The 14,772-nt window shown below is 38.6% G+C and overlaps 2 protein-coding genes across 2 annotated transcripts in view; one reads left to right on the top strand and one right to left on the bottom strand.

Moving 5' to 3' along the window:
- The window catches only part of LOC145455404 (kinesin-like protein KIF14), a 245,977-nt gene that overhangs the window by 96,439 nt on the left and 134,766 nt on the right, over positions 1-14,772 (top strand). The gene's annotated exons all lie outside the window — the stretch shown is intronic.
- Positions 2,802-14,772, bottom strand: part of LOC145455395 (fibronectin-like) — a 28,435-nt gene continuing 16,464 nt past the window's right edge. The window contains exons 6-17 of the mRNA XM_080333365.1: positions 14,603-14,758; positions 13,835-13,963; positions 13,661-13,773; positions 12,957-13,129; positions 12,725-12,885; positions 8,649-8,807; positions 7,910-8,071; positions 7,637-7,815; positions 7,196-7,306; positions 5,926-6,086; positions 4,298-4,338; positions 2,802-3,857 (exon numbers count right to left, since the gene is read on the bottom strand). Of these exons, the coding sequence (XP_080189491.1) occupies positions 3,744-3,857; positions 4,298-4,338; positions 5,926-6,086; positions 7,196-7,306; positions 7,637-7,815; positions 7,910-8,071; positions 8,649-8,807; positions 12,725-12,885; positions 12,957-13,129; positions 13,661-13,773; positions 13,835-13,963; positions 14,603-14,758 (1,659 nt within the window). The 3' untranslated portion in view covers positions 2,802-3,743. The remainder of the gene's footprint in view (positions 3,858-4,297; positions 4,339-5,925; positions 6,087-7,195; positions 7,307-7,636; positions 7,816-7,909; positions 8,072-8,648; positions 8,808-12,724; positions 12,886-12,956; positions 13,130-13,660; positions 13,774-13,834; positions 13,964-14,602; positions 14,759-14,772) is intronic.

Here is a 14,772-nt window from a genome sequence, read left to right as displayed (position 1 = left end):
CAAATTACATAGTTCATGAGTAGGGGTTGACTGAGGACAATGCTCTTTCAGATGCAGCAAGTAACTCATTACTTCACGTATAGTAGGTAATCTCGAGCCACAGATGTAATCGCAAGTATATCCGACCAAGTACTGCTCAGATTTGGATCTTGTTCTTCGCTGCGGCATGTGTGCAATCTTTCGCCGTTTTGCCTCTGCCATGACTGCACTATTGTTGCTTCAAATCATAAACTACTGCTATCGACTCTGAAGCATTCAAAGAATACGTGTTACAGTACTACTAATGACTCATCAACCCACAACGCGCTTGTACAGAACCACAACCGCTACTAACAGACTCTACCTCAGCAAAACAGACTTTAAATTTAGTAATGCGAAGCTCCCGAATCCGAGTCAGCTGTTGAAGTAATCAGTGAAGCTTAGCCGATTACCCAATCAAAAACCGTGATTTCGTGATTGCCCGCCTCTGCTGTCGGTTGCCCGCCCACTCTTCAACAACGACTTTCAAACGCATTTAGACAAATGTTAGCGCCTTTCCTGCGAGCTTCTTTCAAGCCCATTATTGTTTTGTAACAATAATCTACAGAATTAGCGATGGACACGCATAATTCCAAACATTTTCCAAATTTTGAACAACCCTAATACACAGCCCATTAGCTTCGTCGACACTGGTCATAGCATGCGACTTGATAGTGCATGACACATATGTGTTTAATTTATTGTCAGTGAAAAATTGAATAATTTCTTCAACAACAATTTTGAGCACATACTGTAAGGTCCTGATAGGCCCACTAATTTGACTTGGTTATTGCTGTGCAAGTAGTTCATACTCTACTTTTATCTTGGGACACTGTTTTGCTTTCTTTTGCAATATTTCGTTTATATATTTCAGTCCAGTAGATCCGTGGGCATGAGCGTGTGACTGGATAGCTTGGTACTCTTCAGCATTCTTGTTGAATCCACTTTTTTCAACTCTGGTTGGTGACGTCGAATGATTGCATTCATGTTATACCAGTTTTCCTCACTTTAGCAGTTTCTGGTCACATTTTCAAGTACCAGTACCAATAGAGGAAATATCAATAGTGTGGTCACTTTACTATTCTTCGAAATTACAATGAAATGTTGGTCTTGGCCGCCTGAGTCTCGAGTCATATGGCTTGGTACGAGTCATGCGCAATGACTCGAGTCCAAGTCGAGTCGATATACATAGATTGATTTGAGTCGAGTCATTTCCGTGTTTTGAGAAAATGACTCGAGTCATCAGAAAATCCTGAATCGAGTCATTAGAACCCTGCCGATTCGGGTGCGTTGTTGAGTAAGATGACATGAATAGAGACATTAGTCCATAGCCCACTGAAAATAGACCGTGGACATTTTAACAGGGGTATTTGGCACCTAGTTAGTTCCTTGCAACTATGCACTGGAATGCGGCCGTAGGCTACATAGGTCATCAAAATGCTGACGTGAATAGCATTGACGTGAATAGCAAAAAGGCCCTCTTATTTTATCAGCCACCTCTATCAGTGTTTCGTGTCGGTATTACTTTTTGTCTCAGGTCAGAGAAGATTTCAAGAGCATAATTGCGCCAACAATCATTGACGACATGAGAAGCAATAATCAACAAATATTGAATATATTGGATAAGATTTTTCAGGTAAATTGGAACCTAAAATTCATCTTGATTCAGCATTAGTAGTAACCGTTATATCATTCAATTTCATCAGGCCGAATTGCTACTTCCATTAATATATGATGAGAAAACATTACTGTATAGCAGTGGTTCTCAACCTTTTTTTAGACACGCCCCCTATTTGATAGTGACAAATTTCCCGCCCCCCTTATCGTCATATCACAAAATCCAACTGGGATGCTAGCAACCCAAACAGATGGTTTGGTGGTATGGACGACTATGAAGGTTGATGAGAGAATATATATATATGATATTGGGCCTATATGTAGAGAAACACGCGTGCATTGTAGGTCAATCGTGCGTGGCGCGAAAAATATTTTCAGGTGACCGCTTCTTCGCGCCCCCCAGGTTGAGAACCCCTGCTGTATAGGATGGGAAAGCATAACGGAATAGAAAGAAACCTAATAATGGGTCTATTTCATGGATGTCCTTACCTGATGATTTCAGATTTTTTTCAAAGCGATTTCCAAAATTCGCATGTAGGTGCACACTTGAACATGTGTCTGTGTTTCAGGCCCTCGACATAGAGACCAAGAGTCAGAAGCATGATACTTCACATTTAGTCATCGCAAGACATCAGGATGGTTCGATCCAAGGCTGGATTCTAGCTGTGGGGGAATCGATTCCTTGCGGTGATAAAGACGCAACGGTTTTAGATGTTTTAATTGATATGATGGCATGTTATTATGCCTGGGATGTGTCATGCCTAGTGTGCATGCCTCTTATTTACTTCGCCTAGGCTAAGGTGGGTGTCTGATCTTAATGGCTACTCCAAGTTGTTTCGACACCCTCCTATCTTTTCATTGTATCGCAGTCTTGTGATGTTTTGAAACGATGAAAATATTAATAAACCTGACTGACTGACTGATGCCCCAAGGAATTTCAAATCCTGGCATTTGTTAAGAGGCTTGTTGTTGGCGACAGAAACACCCAATATATCTCCGAAAAATTGAGTAATTTCTTTAGGAAATTTGAACACATGTGAACACATGCAGTAAGGGCATAATAAGCCCCTTTCTTTGGTTGGTTAGTACTGTCCAAGATTTTTACAGTAGTCCATACTGAACTTTTATCTTGTCACACTGTCTTGTTTTATTTTACAGTATTTCGCTAATGTAATACATCATTCCAGTAGATCAGTGGAGATATAAGCATGTCCCGTGATATCCTTTGACACTTTAGCATATGGGTTGAATTCTGCCCTATGCTGGGTAATCGTTACATTTAGGGGTAGATAAGGGTCAGTTTGATTATATGTAATGGTTAATTTGAGGGTCGGGTTAAGTTCGGGGGTTATTAAGTCATATGCGGCAGTTCTTTATGCTTAGTTACCGCATGCTCTAAAATGGCTTCAATCTAATTATTTCATGCTGTGCCACAATTCTTTATTTCTACTAGCAACAGTACTGTTTCATTGTGCATAACTTGCATTTAGCATTGCTTAATGCTTATTACTGTCATTGATTTTGTGCAGAACTTGCATTTAGCATTGCTTAATGCTTATTACTGTCGTTGATTTTTAATATGATGGTTTCATTGCAAACTATGGAATGATTTTTATGCTGCGTTACAAGCGGCGGGGTGTGTGCCTAGTATGCCAGAACATTTAGAAATTCATTTTAATCACTGCGGGGAGAGGTCGTGCACGCCAGATTGTTTAGTAATCAATTTGAACAGCTACAGAGGGTGATTTAGGTCTGATTAATGGGGTTCATGCACGGTGTAGAAAACTCCTATATGAGACAACACATCTTTTGACACCGGGTATATGGCACAACACAGTATTTGACAACGCCAAACCAAAACGCGAAACATCTTTTCAGGTGTTTAGTTTTTTTACACAAAACGCGTTCTTTTTGGTGTCGTCACCAACGGTAAAAAATTTACAGTGTGTTTTCGCCAAGAAATACCCTAAAAACACGAAAGAATGTTAGAGAAACACATATGTAATTGGTTTAGTAATCCAGTTGTAATATATCAGCATTGGCCTGAAATCTGAATATAACTGAGTTATTAGTGAGAATTGTATAGCAGTAATGTAACAGGAGCTCCTTCATAAGCATACCAATTTCTTACCAGTAATTGAATCATCTAGTATCGAATCCCATACAACAGTGAAACGTGACCTCATGACATTAAGGAATTGAAGATTGGTCGGAGTCGGTACCTGTGTGTGAGGAAACAATGTCACAAATAAGCGATGCACAGTGCACAGGGATCCAACTATGCCAAGAATGGAATAGGCAAAGCATTTATCCATACTATACCAATACCCATCACCACGTAGGGCTTGAGCTAAGTCTGATAAGTGGTGCCTAAATTTCGGACACTTTTACACCAAAACTATGAAAATATACATCAGATTTAATGTTGAATATGTGGTTACATCTGAGCTTTAAAAATAGTAGTAATAGGCAGCCTGATGCAGGAAAATGAGGTAAAAGCAAATTTTGTCCCCAGAAATTTGGGCAATATAAATATTCTTCGACCAACAATTCTGTACTCGAGCTTTATTAAAAGTCTCACAGTTGTGTAAGTCACGACAGCAAATTTGGTGGAGGTGTTTCGAAAAATAAAGTCAGCTAGATATATTTTACAAGTACTTACAGATGCACTGGGTCCAGGAGGAGTTGGCTCACGTTCCATTTCTGAAAACATCAAAGTGTTACTACCACTATTCAATATCATCACACACTATATCCAGAGGTGGCCAAAGTAGTCAACATTACTACTCAAGATGATGTAGAAGCAATGACCCAATTACAAGTAGAATTAGCGATATCCAAGACTTCCCAAAACTATTTCAAGTAGAAATTAAATAACGATGAGTCTGAAAGGTAGCCTACTCTAGTAAGAAGTTTGAAAAACAGATTTGGTTGAGAGGTTGTCCTCTTAAAACAGGGAGTCCGACGTGGCTACTAAGATATGTCTTAGCGACTACCGTAAAATGACCAATAACTAGGGCGATTTTTTTTTATCCAAGAAAAGGAATATTTTGACCAAAAAATCTAAATTTTGACTTTTTTTACCTTAAAAACTTCATTTTGACCAAATTTTAACCTTATATATGTAAAGTAGGTGCTTTCCCACATAATGATTAAATTGTAGGCTACTATTTTCTTTCATTTCTGGTTGGAACTGACTGTCCTTAGGAAGTAGTTTGGTCGCAAAAAACTTATTTGGCTTAAAAACATACATATTTTTACATGAAAATACTTTATTTTAACGAAATCCGGAACTATGAAGAATTCCAGTAGTCGCATCCCGCATCAAGGGAGAAATATTTAAAACTTGTTGCAGTACAACGAAAGATACTTTCCTACATTCTTGGGCAGAAAGTGTCTGCCCTTACTTAGTAGAGAGAGGGCCAAGAATGGGGAAAGAACGTTCAACAACAGCAGTTGTTGGCTGGCAACACTGAAGTTGTGCGTACATTGCTGGTGACACAGCATGATGCTTCATTCTGACAATAGTGACTACATCACAATTTTTCATCATGCGTTTCTTGATATAAGAACCATGCACTGTCTTGCTTCAGTTAGGATATGGTGGTACATTGAGCATATCACGATATCAACCTATTTGTTTTATTTGAACGTTTATGATTCACAATGAGCAAACAATGAGCCGTCTACAACGGTAGACCTATAAAGTAGGCTGTAAGCTGTAAAATATCAAATGATAATCTCCCTGGCAGTGCAATATCTACGATACAAACAAAATGCAGGTTGCAAAAAAAAGTTTGACTTTGTTAACAATTTTGAAATCTTCGTATAAGAACCAACCACGCTGTCTTGCTTCAATAAGGATATTGCGGTACGCTCAGCATAACACCATGTCAACTTATTTATTTCATTTGGCCGTTTATGATTCACAATGAGCCAATAATGGGCCGTCTACAACGGTAGACCTATAAAGCAGATTAAAAGCTGTAAAATTTCAAATGAAAAGTTCACCAAGAGTCCAAACATTTACGATACAAAGGAAATGCAGTGTGTCAAAAAACTTTTGACTTTGTAAACAATTTTGACAATTTTTGACCTAACACTACAATTTTGAATTTTTTTTTACTTATTTCAACATGTCAAAAAAATCGCCCTACAAATAACACTACAAATAGGAACAATCTTTGACAATATATAAGCGGTGGATTTGGGCAGAACGTACTTGAGCACTGCTAAAAATCAGAAGTACTTCATTATTGACCAACTCTTACTACATCACATCTTCCTTACCCAAATTGAGTACATCCGACACCGGCCGACTGGACACACCATCCCGTACCACAGACACCGCGACCTGATATTCCTGTCTCGGTTCAAGGGCTATTTCCAGGTACGATTGAGTGGTGTTGAAACTCTCCACTGCACCTGTCCTACTGTTGGCTACAACCACACTGAAATAAATTTTTGAAAGGAATAAATAGGATGCCGAAAATTTTAATATCAGAGGCCGTCAAAGTTGCCAAATGTGCTACTCAAGTAGAACTAGAAGTAGTTTTTACTTAATTACAAGTGCTTCAAAGAGGTACAGAATTTTATTATACAATTGATTAGTATAGGCCTACTCATATTGAAATGAATCCGAGTTACTTGAAATTACAGTCGAGTATTCAAAATTTCATGCCAGTGACGTCATAATTTATGATACGATTGTAGATATACAATTTTTTTCCCAATTCTCTACTAGTTGCTGATGAATGCCTCTGACGAGTGTTAATCGAAAATACCCTGGTTCAATTCAATATGAGTCTACTACAATATGTTTTGCAGGACATGTCAAAACTTCTTCATGCGAAAACAAAAAGTGAAAGTCAGAAAAATGCTCCAGTAAGTGGTTTGGAGAGTAAATTCGGTAAAGGGGGCCTACTTTCAGCAATATAATCTGTAGTGGATATTTTCGAAATTGGAGAATGTATCTACACGACCAGCCAATAAGCGAGAGAGAGAGAGAGAGAGAGAGAGAGAGAGAGAAAAATAGAGTGAGTTTGTTGCTTTGTTAACCATATCATTAAATCAAGTGAAAGTATGTAAAAATACTCAAAAACAAAAACACATACACAATAACTGTGTAGCTAGAAAGCGACTAATGAGACTAAAATCAGTTGCAAGCTTTGAAATTAGATCCCGCTACCGTGATACAGGGGCTATTTCATAAAGTTATTATATCAGTTTCACTTATAAAGTGATACCAACTCATCTTTCTGCTTTTCAAAATCCAAATTGTACAAAGTAAACAGTTTTACATTAAAATCTTTATAGTAGAAGTAAAAGAAAAGTAGTCTATAACCATAGCGACTTCAGTAAGTAGCACATTTAGGCAAATCAAACTGGGGTAGCCTATTATGTAAAATTATTAGAAAGAGTACTTCTATACTGATCCCCTCTGATTAATATTGATACTGGATTAGGTTAATTCAGTAACTTCATTTAGCCGCAATGCCTAGCTGGTGCCTTGCATAATGCAAACACAGCTTCATAATTTTGCTGACACGTTTCACAGTACCGATAGAAGTCTGAATCTTCCTCTGGTGCATCGTCCCAAGAAGCCAACAGTCTCTCGCCAGATATCGACTCCAATCTCAGATTTCGCACCGACGATGGTACTGCCCTGTAACTGGCACAAATGTATTTGTTGCAGCGGAATGATTACTGTAAGCCTACATTCTGAAATTGCGAGAATGGGTGGGAGCCTTTCAGCTTCAAGAAATCATGAAGCAGTTTACGATCCGTGCATATGATGTGAGTATGCCGCTGGTCAAGGAATATGCAAAAATAACCTTGCAAGGTTTTCTAGGTCTTAAACCCCCCTCCGTGCAATCCCGGAGATGCTGAGCGAAGAAGCCAAGGATACCAGTTTAACTGATCAGGTCTTTGGTGTAACCTGACCGGAGATTGAACTCACGACCTACGCGTTTACCAATAAAGTAGTCTTACACAGGCATACCTCGGTTGATCAGGAAAATCCGGAATTCTTTCAGTTTTTTCTCTACCGGCCACTGGTATAGTTCCATTCAGTGCCTCACTGGACAGCCGACTTTCAATCTTTGCTTTGACAGTGACCTGGTATTCCACACCCGGCAGCAAGTCGCTCAAGACAACGTTAGAGTTCACAGTCTCAACAGTCTGGAAATGATCAGCATATCAGTCAATCTTACTCAATCAAATTGGAAGAGTCTTAAATTGGGAACAGGTCATATGCAGGCACAATTCAAATCACCTGTTTCTCTTCCGACAAGGATTGGGAAGGTCGGTAGATGACTACGTAGCCGGTAACATCTTCGTCGTACGGATGTTGCCATGACATTCTAGCCGAAGTCTGACCCAGAACTTCATAATTGAGATTATACGGCGGTTCTATCTGTTCTGGGTATTTTGCCACCTTCAAATACAAATCAAGATGTGTGATAAAGTTATTGAAAACATCCGATCCTCATAAAGTATAAGCTAAATATCAAATCAAGCCCTTTAGGACACAGAATTTAGGAATTACACGAAATAATATGTTCATATCGTAAATTTATTCACTACAAGCTTTCGAACGATATCAGCATGAATATCATTTTTTGTGTGTCTGATGCAATAATACCACAACAAATATCCAGCAGATATTGTGGTATGGTAGTAATGGAACGCAACCAACTCAATTTAGTACTGTAATTATTATCCTGGAGTGGACAATAAAGAAATTACGACACAAAAACCAAGTGTTAAACAAGGAACTGCCATCAAACTACTTTGCTGTAACAATGCAATATATCGGTCTAACAAATAAGAAAAACAAAACGGATCGAAGATCCGCTTACTGAATTATAAATGGTTCTTGGTACAGAACTTGAAGATAGCTCTCATATTAATATCCAATAATAAATATATCCAACATCAAATGTCCCACACCCATGTAAAAATACAGAAATGACTATATGTCTAGGATTGATCAGATAGAAACGGTTACTAACCAATTCCACAGTGCTCGAATCTCGGCCAGAGGAGGAGCGCGAAGTGCATTTGTATTTTCCAAAGTCACGAGGGTAACGTACGTTATCAATTTGCAATTCCATTACAGAAGGATCTGCAAGTCGCCCCGTAAACTGTGTGTCCGAAGGATTGTGGGCCGACTGAAATTTTGAGACAAGAGGTCATTATGATCCGAGGTAATATTTGGAAAAGTGACATTGAAGAAATAACATTGCACTTCCCTTGTAACTAATGTGAGCTCTTGGGCACATGATAGTTGATCACACAATGGTTGATATGCTTAGATAAACAAACAGGCTTCCTATTCACATATTTGATACCCAATATTGCACTATGAAAGCAAAATGATATGCAAGTATACGTATTCTAAAGTAGATTTGACGCTGTTGCAAAAATCTTACTGTATACAAAGAGTCAGTTCTTTGTAGAGTACTTCAGAGTACATTTCAATAATAATTAATATTCATATTTATTACCTGAAACATTTGGATCAGACACTTATTAGGCGTTACTGTCAGGAGTGTCAGCTATAATACGATCATTCGAAAACTTTGTTTGACTACAGCGGGGATCGCTACTTGTTATGTAACACGAGTACAATTTGAATTCACAAATACTAGAGTGCTATAGTACAAGTACAGTACACAAATTTCTATCTAGCGAGTCTAATAAACCATGTAGGTGTAAGCAGACATGGGGTAATCGCGATTAGTAATCGTAATCGATTACGACGATTACAGCATTTTCAAGTAATCGTAATCGCAATCGATTACATTCGAAAAAATTCCGAAGTAATCGTAATCGTAATCGACTACTTCCCATATCTAATCGATTTCTCTGTGAAAGAACGATTACTTTTTATTTGTACAAGGACTATGACATATGAACATTCGTGAACAAGGAAGAAATATTATACCAGGTTCGTGATAGCACAAACGTCTGATTTTCGAACGCCACTACTCATTCATACTAGGGCGTTTTTTTTTACCTAAAAAAAAGAAAATTTTGACCTAAAAAATCAAAATTTTGACTTTTTTTTACCTAAAAAAACTGAATTTTGACCAAATTTTGACCTAACGTATGCAAATTAGGTGTTTTCCCACATAATGTTAAAATTGCACCACTTATCTTCATTTCTGGTTTGAACTGACTGTCCTAACGAAGTAGTTTGGCCTGAAAAAACGTTTTTGGCTTAGAAACAGGCATGTTTTTACACGAAAAAAAAACAATATTTTAACGAAATCTGGCCCTATGAAGAATTCCAGTGGTTACAATATGTATTATGGTAGAAATAATTAAAATATTTTGTAGTACAATGAGAGATGCTTTCCTACATTCTTGGGTAGAAAGTGCACGTCCTTACTAAGAAGCTTGTCAAGGACGTTCAACAGCAGCAGTTGTTGGCCGACAACACTCAAGTTGTGCGTACACTGCTGGTGCTGGTGACACACCGTGTTGCTTCATTCTGACAATGTTGTCGACATCACAATTTTTCATCATGCGCTTCTTAATATTAGAATGATGCAATGCACAAGAAGTCTTTCTTCAGTTAGGATATTGCGGTTCGTTGACCATAACACCATGGCTACCTATTATTTTTTTTTTTACCGTTTATGATTCGCAGTGAGCAGACGATTAGCCGTTTCCAACGGTAGGCCTATAAAATAGGCTAAAAGCGGTAAAATATCAAATTATAAGTTCACCGACAGTGCTAAATCTACGATACAAACAAATTGCAGACGTCAAAATTTTTTTAATTTTATGAAAAATTTTGACAAATTTTGACCTAACGCTACAATTTTGACAAAATTTTGACAAATTTTGACATGTCAAAAAAAAAACCGCCCTAATTATTACGTCAGAAGCAGCCTATTAGCTTTGCGCGTCATTGCATAAGAAGTATCCACAGTAAATAGATATTCGATGTACGTACGTCGTACATTAGCGTGATTGCAAAAACACCCGCCGTGCTGTGTATCAGGTTATCAACACGTTCCACACGCCACTACCTCGCAGCAGTATGATTTGCCTCCGCTCTGCCTATTTTAAAATAGTAACTTATGTGTTGATGTCTGGTTATGCTTATTTGAACGCAGTTTAACCATTGCTGCTTGGCGAGCAGTAGGCCTATCTAGTACGTACGTACACCGGACAAATATCTGAAATTTTGTACTCGTCAAATAAAACATTGCGGTTTCCACAACGAAGCAGTAAAAATCAACAGCTGGTGATATATATATATCATAACCGAGCCGTTTTTGCCGTTTCTCGTAACTGCAGCTTGCAGTACAATATCTGTATTAAGTTGAAGGCAGAATTTTATGTTCGCTTCGTCATATTCTCATATGACTCTACTTGAAACGGGTGTCAATCGTTATTTCACAATTACTTTCTCAACATTGGGACCTACCGAACATCAAGGACAGAAATAAACTACGTCCTTCCTTCCTTCCTGCCGCTTATATATCATGTTAGCGTGGGTTGTAGCTGGAATCAGGCCCAAAACAGCAATTCGTTGGTGGTAATCCCAAGTTGAATTTCGTCAATAATATTAGTAATGATCAAATTTACCTGTAGAGGTTGTTCGTCTGACGTAATCATGGTGTTTGTCATTTACACCAGGCCGATCTTCTACATTTTTGATTCCGTATCTGCCGACTTGTAGCACGGCGCACTTCTAGGCATTTTGTAAGACAGCGCTTACGCGGATGAGGCGGCGAGGATGAGCAATGAGCATAGATAAATCTCCAACACTTTGGTAGGAATTCTGAAGTCGACCTCTGTCGGACTCGAACCCGCAACCCATCGGTGTTGCAGCCGTGGATTATACCACTACGCTATCTCGCCACACAACTACACCTACCTGCAGAGCTGGGGGCACGTAATTCATAATTATAATCGCTGGTATCTTGTCATAATTACTTTAGTGTATGTTGTTAATTCGTGACCTTAGGTTTGTTATATAATAAAAAGATATTGTAGTGGCTCAAACGCAGCAGACTAAGAGAAAAACTTTCGTGAGACGAACGAACTAATTGTCATGTATTCTATCTGACTGCATGTCTAGCAACTCAAGTTCTAAATTACTAGGGTCAGTGGCCCTACAATAGGACTTGAAAACAATTTCATCATGGGCAAAAAAGCATTCATTCTATCAATGCGGCCGCTGAACTTAACAATCAAGTCAAATGATCCATTGGTTTGATGGTCATATAGCGTTGTAAAACGTGTTGTAACACCACCTGCACTTAATTAAATATGTAACTGAGCAGACTTAGATTTGAGTGCCGATCCAAATGCATTTGAGTGTGAGGATACTTTTTGAAGTGAGTTGAATAACGAAATCGTTGCTGAGTAGAGAATCGCTACTCGACAGCCAAGGAATTGGTCTCCACCCTTATTTATATACTCCAGATTCCAAGCCAGGCAAGTGTAATTATATCAAAGTTACTTAGATCTCTCGAAAATACTCCATAACTTAGGTTTGTTTACGAAATACTTTTTGATTCCATTTCGATCTCGCTCTCCACCCTATTGGGAAATTTGGGGTGCGGCAGATATGGCCCTGACAAGAACGCAAATCGTTGGGCGCGATAAATTGACCTCCATAAAAATGGGCAATGGGTACATTATGACGTAACATGCAAATGACGCATCTTTTTATAAAAGGAGTTTGTTATCTCATTAGGCCTTTTCGGCGCAATCCATATATTGTCTTCAAGCATAGCTTCTAAGCAGCAAAATAAATGTAATCGAGAATAATCGTGATTACTTTTCCAATGTAATCGTAATCGTAATCGACTACTTCCTGATTTTGCTGTAATCGTAATCGTAATCGTAATCGCGTCATTAAGAAGTAATCGTAATCGCAATCGATTACATTCATGAAGTAATCACCCCATATCTGGGTGTAAGGTGCATTGATCATTATGATAGTGATATAGCAAAACGCATTTCGGGAGCCCAGATGGGGCTACACGTCAAAGTTTGAGAAGCCTCACTGTAGAGTACAATGGAAGTAATACTATCGTTGAAACCAATATCGCCCCCAAATCACCTCTTGTCCTGATGAATCCGGATAAGCAGTGTAAATCAGGTTTTCGCGGCCAGCAGAATTAATTTTGTACCACTGGACCTGATACACAAACGAGTCCTGGCGTGCGTCACACTCGAGGGTCAACACGTTGGGATATGGAGCAGAAACTTCAACGACACCCACTGAAGATATCCATACACAATTGCATGATTACACAATAAAACTAAGTAGGCTACATGTGATATGCACATACCCGTTTTCACTATACCGTATAAAGGATCGCTCAGAACACCATTTCTCACAGAATAGATCGTGATCAAATAAGAAACTCCCGGCTCTAGCGAAGTTACAGTTTTGCTATTAGGTGCAGAATCTGGGTATGTAACTGTGAAGGGTGAATCTTCAGCCCGGGATTGAACTTGGATTCTGCCAATGTAGAAAACACATATGAGATGGTAATATATTAATTCAATTAGCAAGTTAAACATTATTGAGCATAAGTGGAGGGAGACACTATGAAGACGAAAGACATTGAATAGCATTTGTAAAATGTAATAAATCGATGTTTAGTTCTAAGAGAGGCATGAATTGACCGAAAACCAAAGTGCCTGGAATAACTTCAAACGACACACCGAAATATAAGCAAATGTAACAATTGAATGCTGCCTTTTCTACAGCTTTTCATGACACTCCAGACACAACTGCAATGCTTCAGAGCAATTTTATGTGATTCTGTTCTGAATCTGTTATCCATCATTTAAATGATAGCTGTGCATGTGCACTGTGCAGTGTGACTCAAAACCAAAATAATCATATAGTTGAAATGGTATTCATGAACTGCGGAACATTCTACAGTAGCATACACACAAAACAATGAGCCATTTATTACAGCCAAGAACTACACTGATATTGAATAGGCATCGTTCAATGCTAAAATTGAAAATATCGTACACCGACCTGTATTTAGTATCTGGAGTCCATCCTTGCGGGGTCTGCCACGAAACACTGACTTGATCATTCTCAATGTTCTGGAAACTTATCATTGTCGGTGCGTTGGGTTTGATTGCTACCTGTAGGGGAAAAGTATATCAAAACAAAAGAAATTTTTGAGAGTGTACAAGGTATTCATACCGATTTGGTAAATTGATTACTGAGCTGTGTCGATAATCTATCTCCTTTCTTTGCTTGTACCCATACTTGATACGTCTTCCCATTTATGAGCTGATCCAAAACCAAGAATTGTGCTGTAGTATCTCTTTCCTGATGATAAAGAAATAAGCGCTAGTATGTTATTGATAGAACTTCAGTAGTCATGAATGGAGGGATTCGAAATGCACACGGATAAGGTGAGATTTGCAGACCTACTCGAGGATGCTTAGAATCTAGTCAAATAATAGTAGGCTAGTATACTTATATCAAAGCAGTTGCTCAAACTACAATGGGTTGCCATAAAATATAATTTTCACGCCATCCGAAATTCGAGATCACACTCAAGGCATACAACATTGTTATCTAATTGATATGGTCAGTTTTTTATACATACTGTCACCTATACACCCAAATGAAAGTGTGAACAACCACATGGTAAATTATCGAAATGACAGATTCCGTGTTGTCAGAAGACACCGTTCACACATTCACTTGGGTGCCTTGGAGTCAGTCAGATTCCACTGGTTGGAATTGAGTCAAAATTGGTATGCAGCATTTCTATTAGGTAATCTTACAATTTTATCATGCAGCCAGTAAAATTTGACAAAAACTGTTGTTTGTGAAAGCCCTACTGACCAGCAACTACAACTGCCTCTATAAAAGCATAAATTGCAGAAAATGTACAAAGAACAATAACATTATGACGCGGGATTTGTATTCCAAACACAGCAGATTAACAATGCTACTCACAACGAGGTTTGATGAATCAGTCGCCCTCGCCACGTCCCAATAGCGGACTCTGTATCCTGTGATCCCAGTCTGATCCGTCTGATCCCAGGAAATTCTAGCCTGGGTGTCCGACAACATTTGGGCTCGGAAATTAGAAGGCTCCGGGATATTCTCAACCTGAAATGGAAAAT

This window comes from Botryllus schlosseri, chromosome 14 (assembly GCF_051294905.1).
Source record: "Botryllus schlosseri isolate E-star chromosome 14, Bs_hap1, whole genome shotgun sequence".
In the NCBI taxonomy this organism is placed as follows: domain Eukaryota; kingdom Metazoa; phylum Chordata; class Ascidiacea; order Stolidobranchia; family Styelidae; genus Botryllus; species Botryllus schlosseri.
The sequence above is the reverse complement of the archived record's forward strand: the minus strand, read 5'-3'. Positions and strand labels throughout refer to the sequence as shown.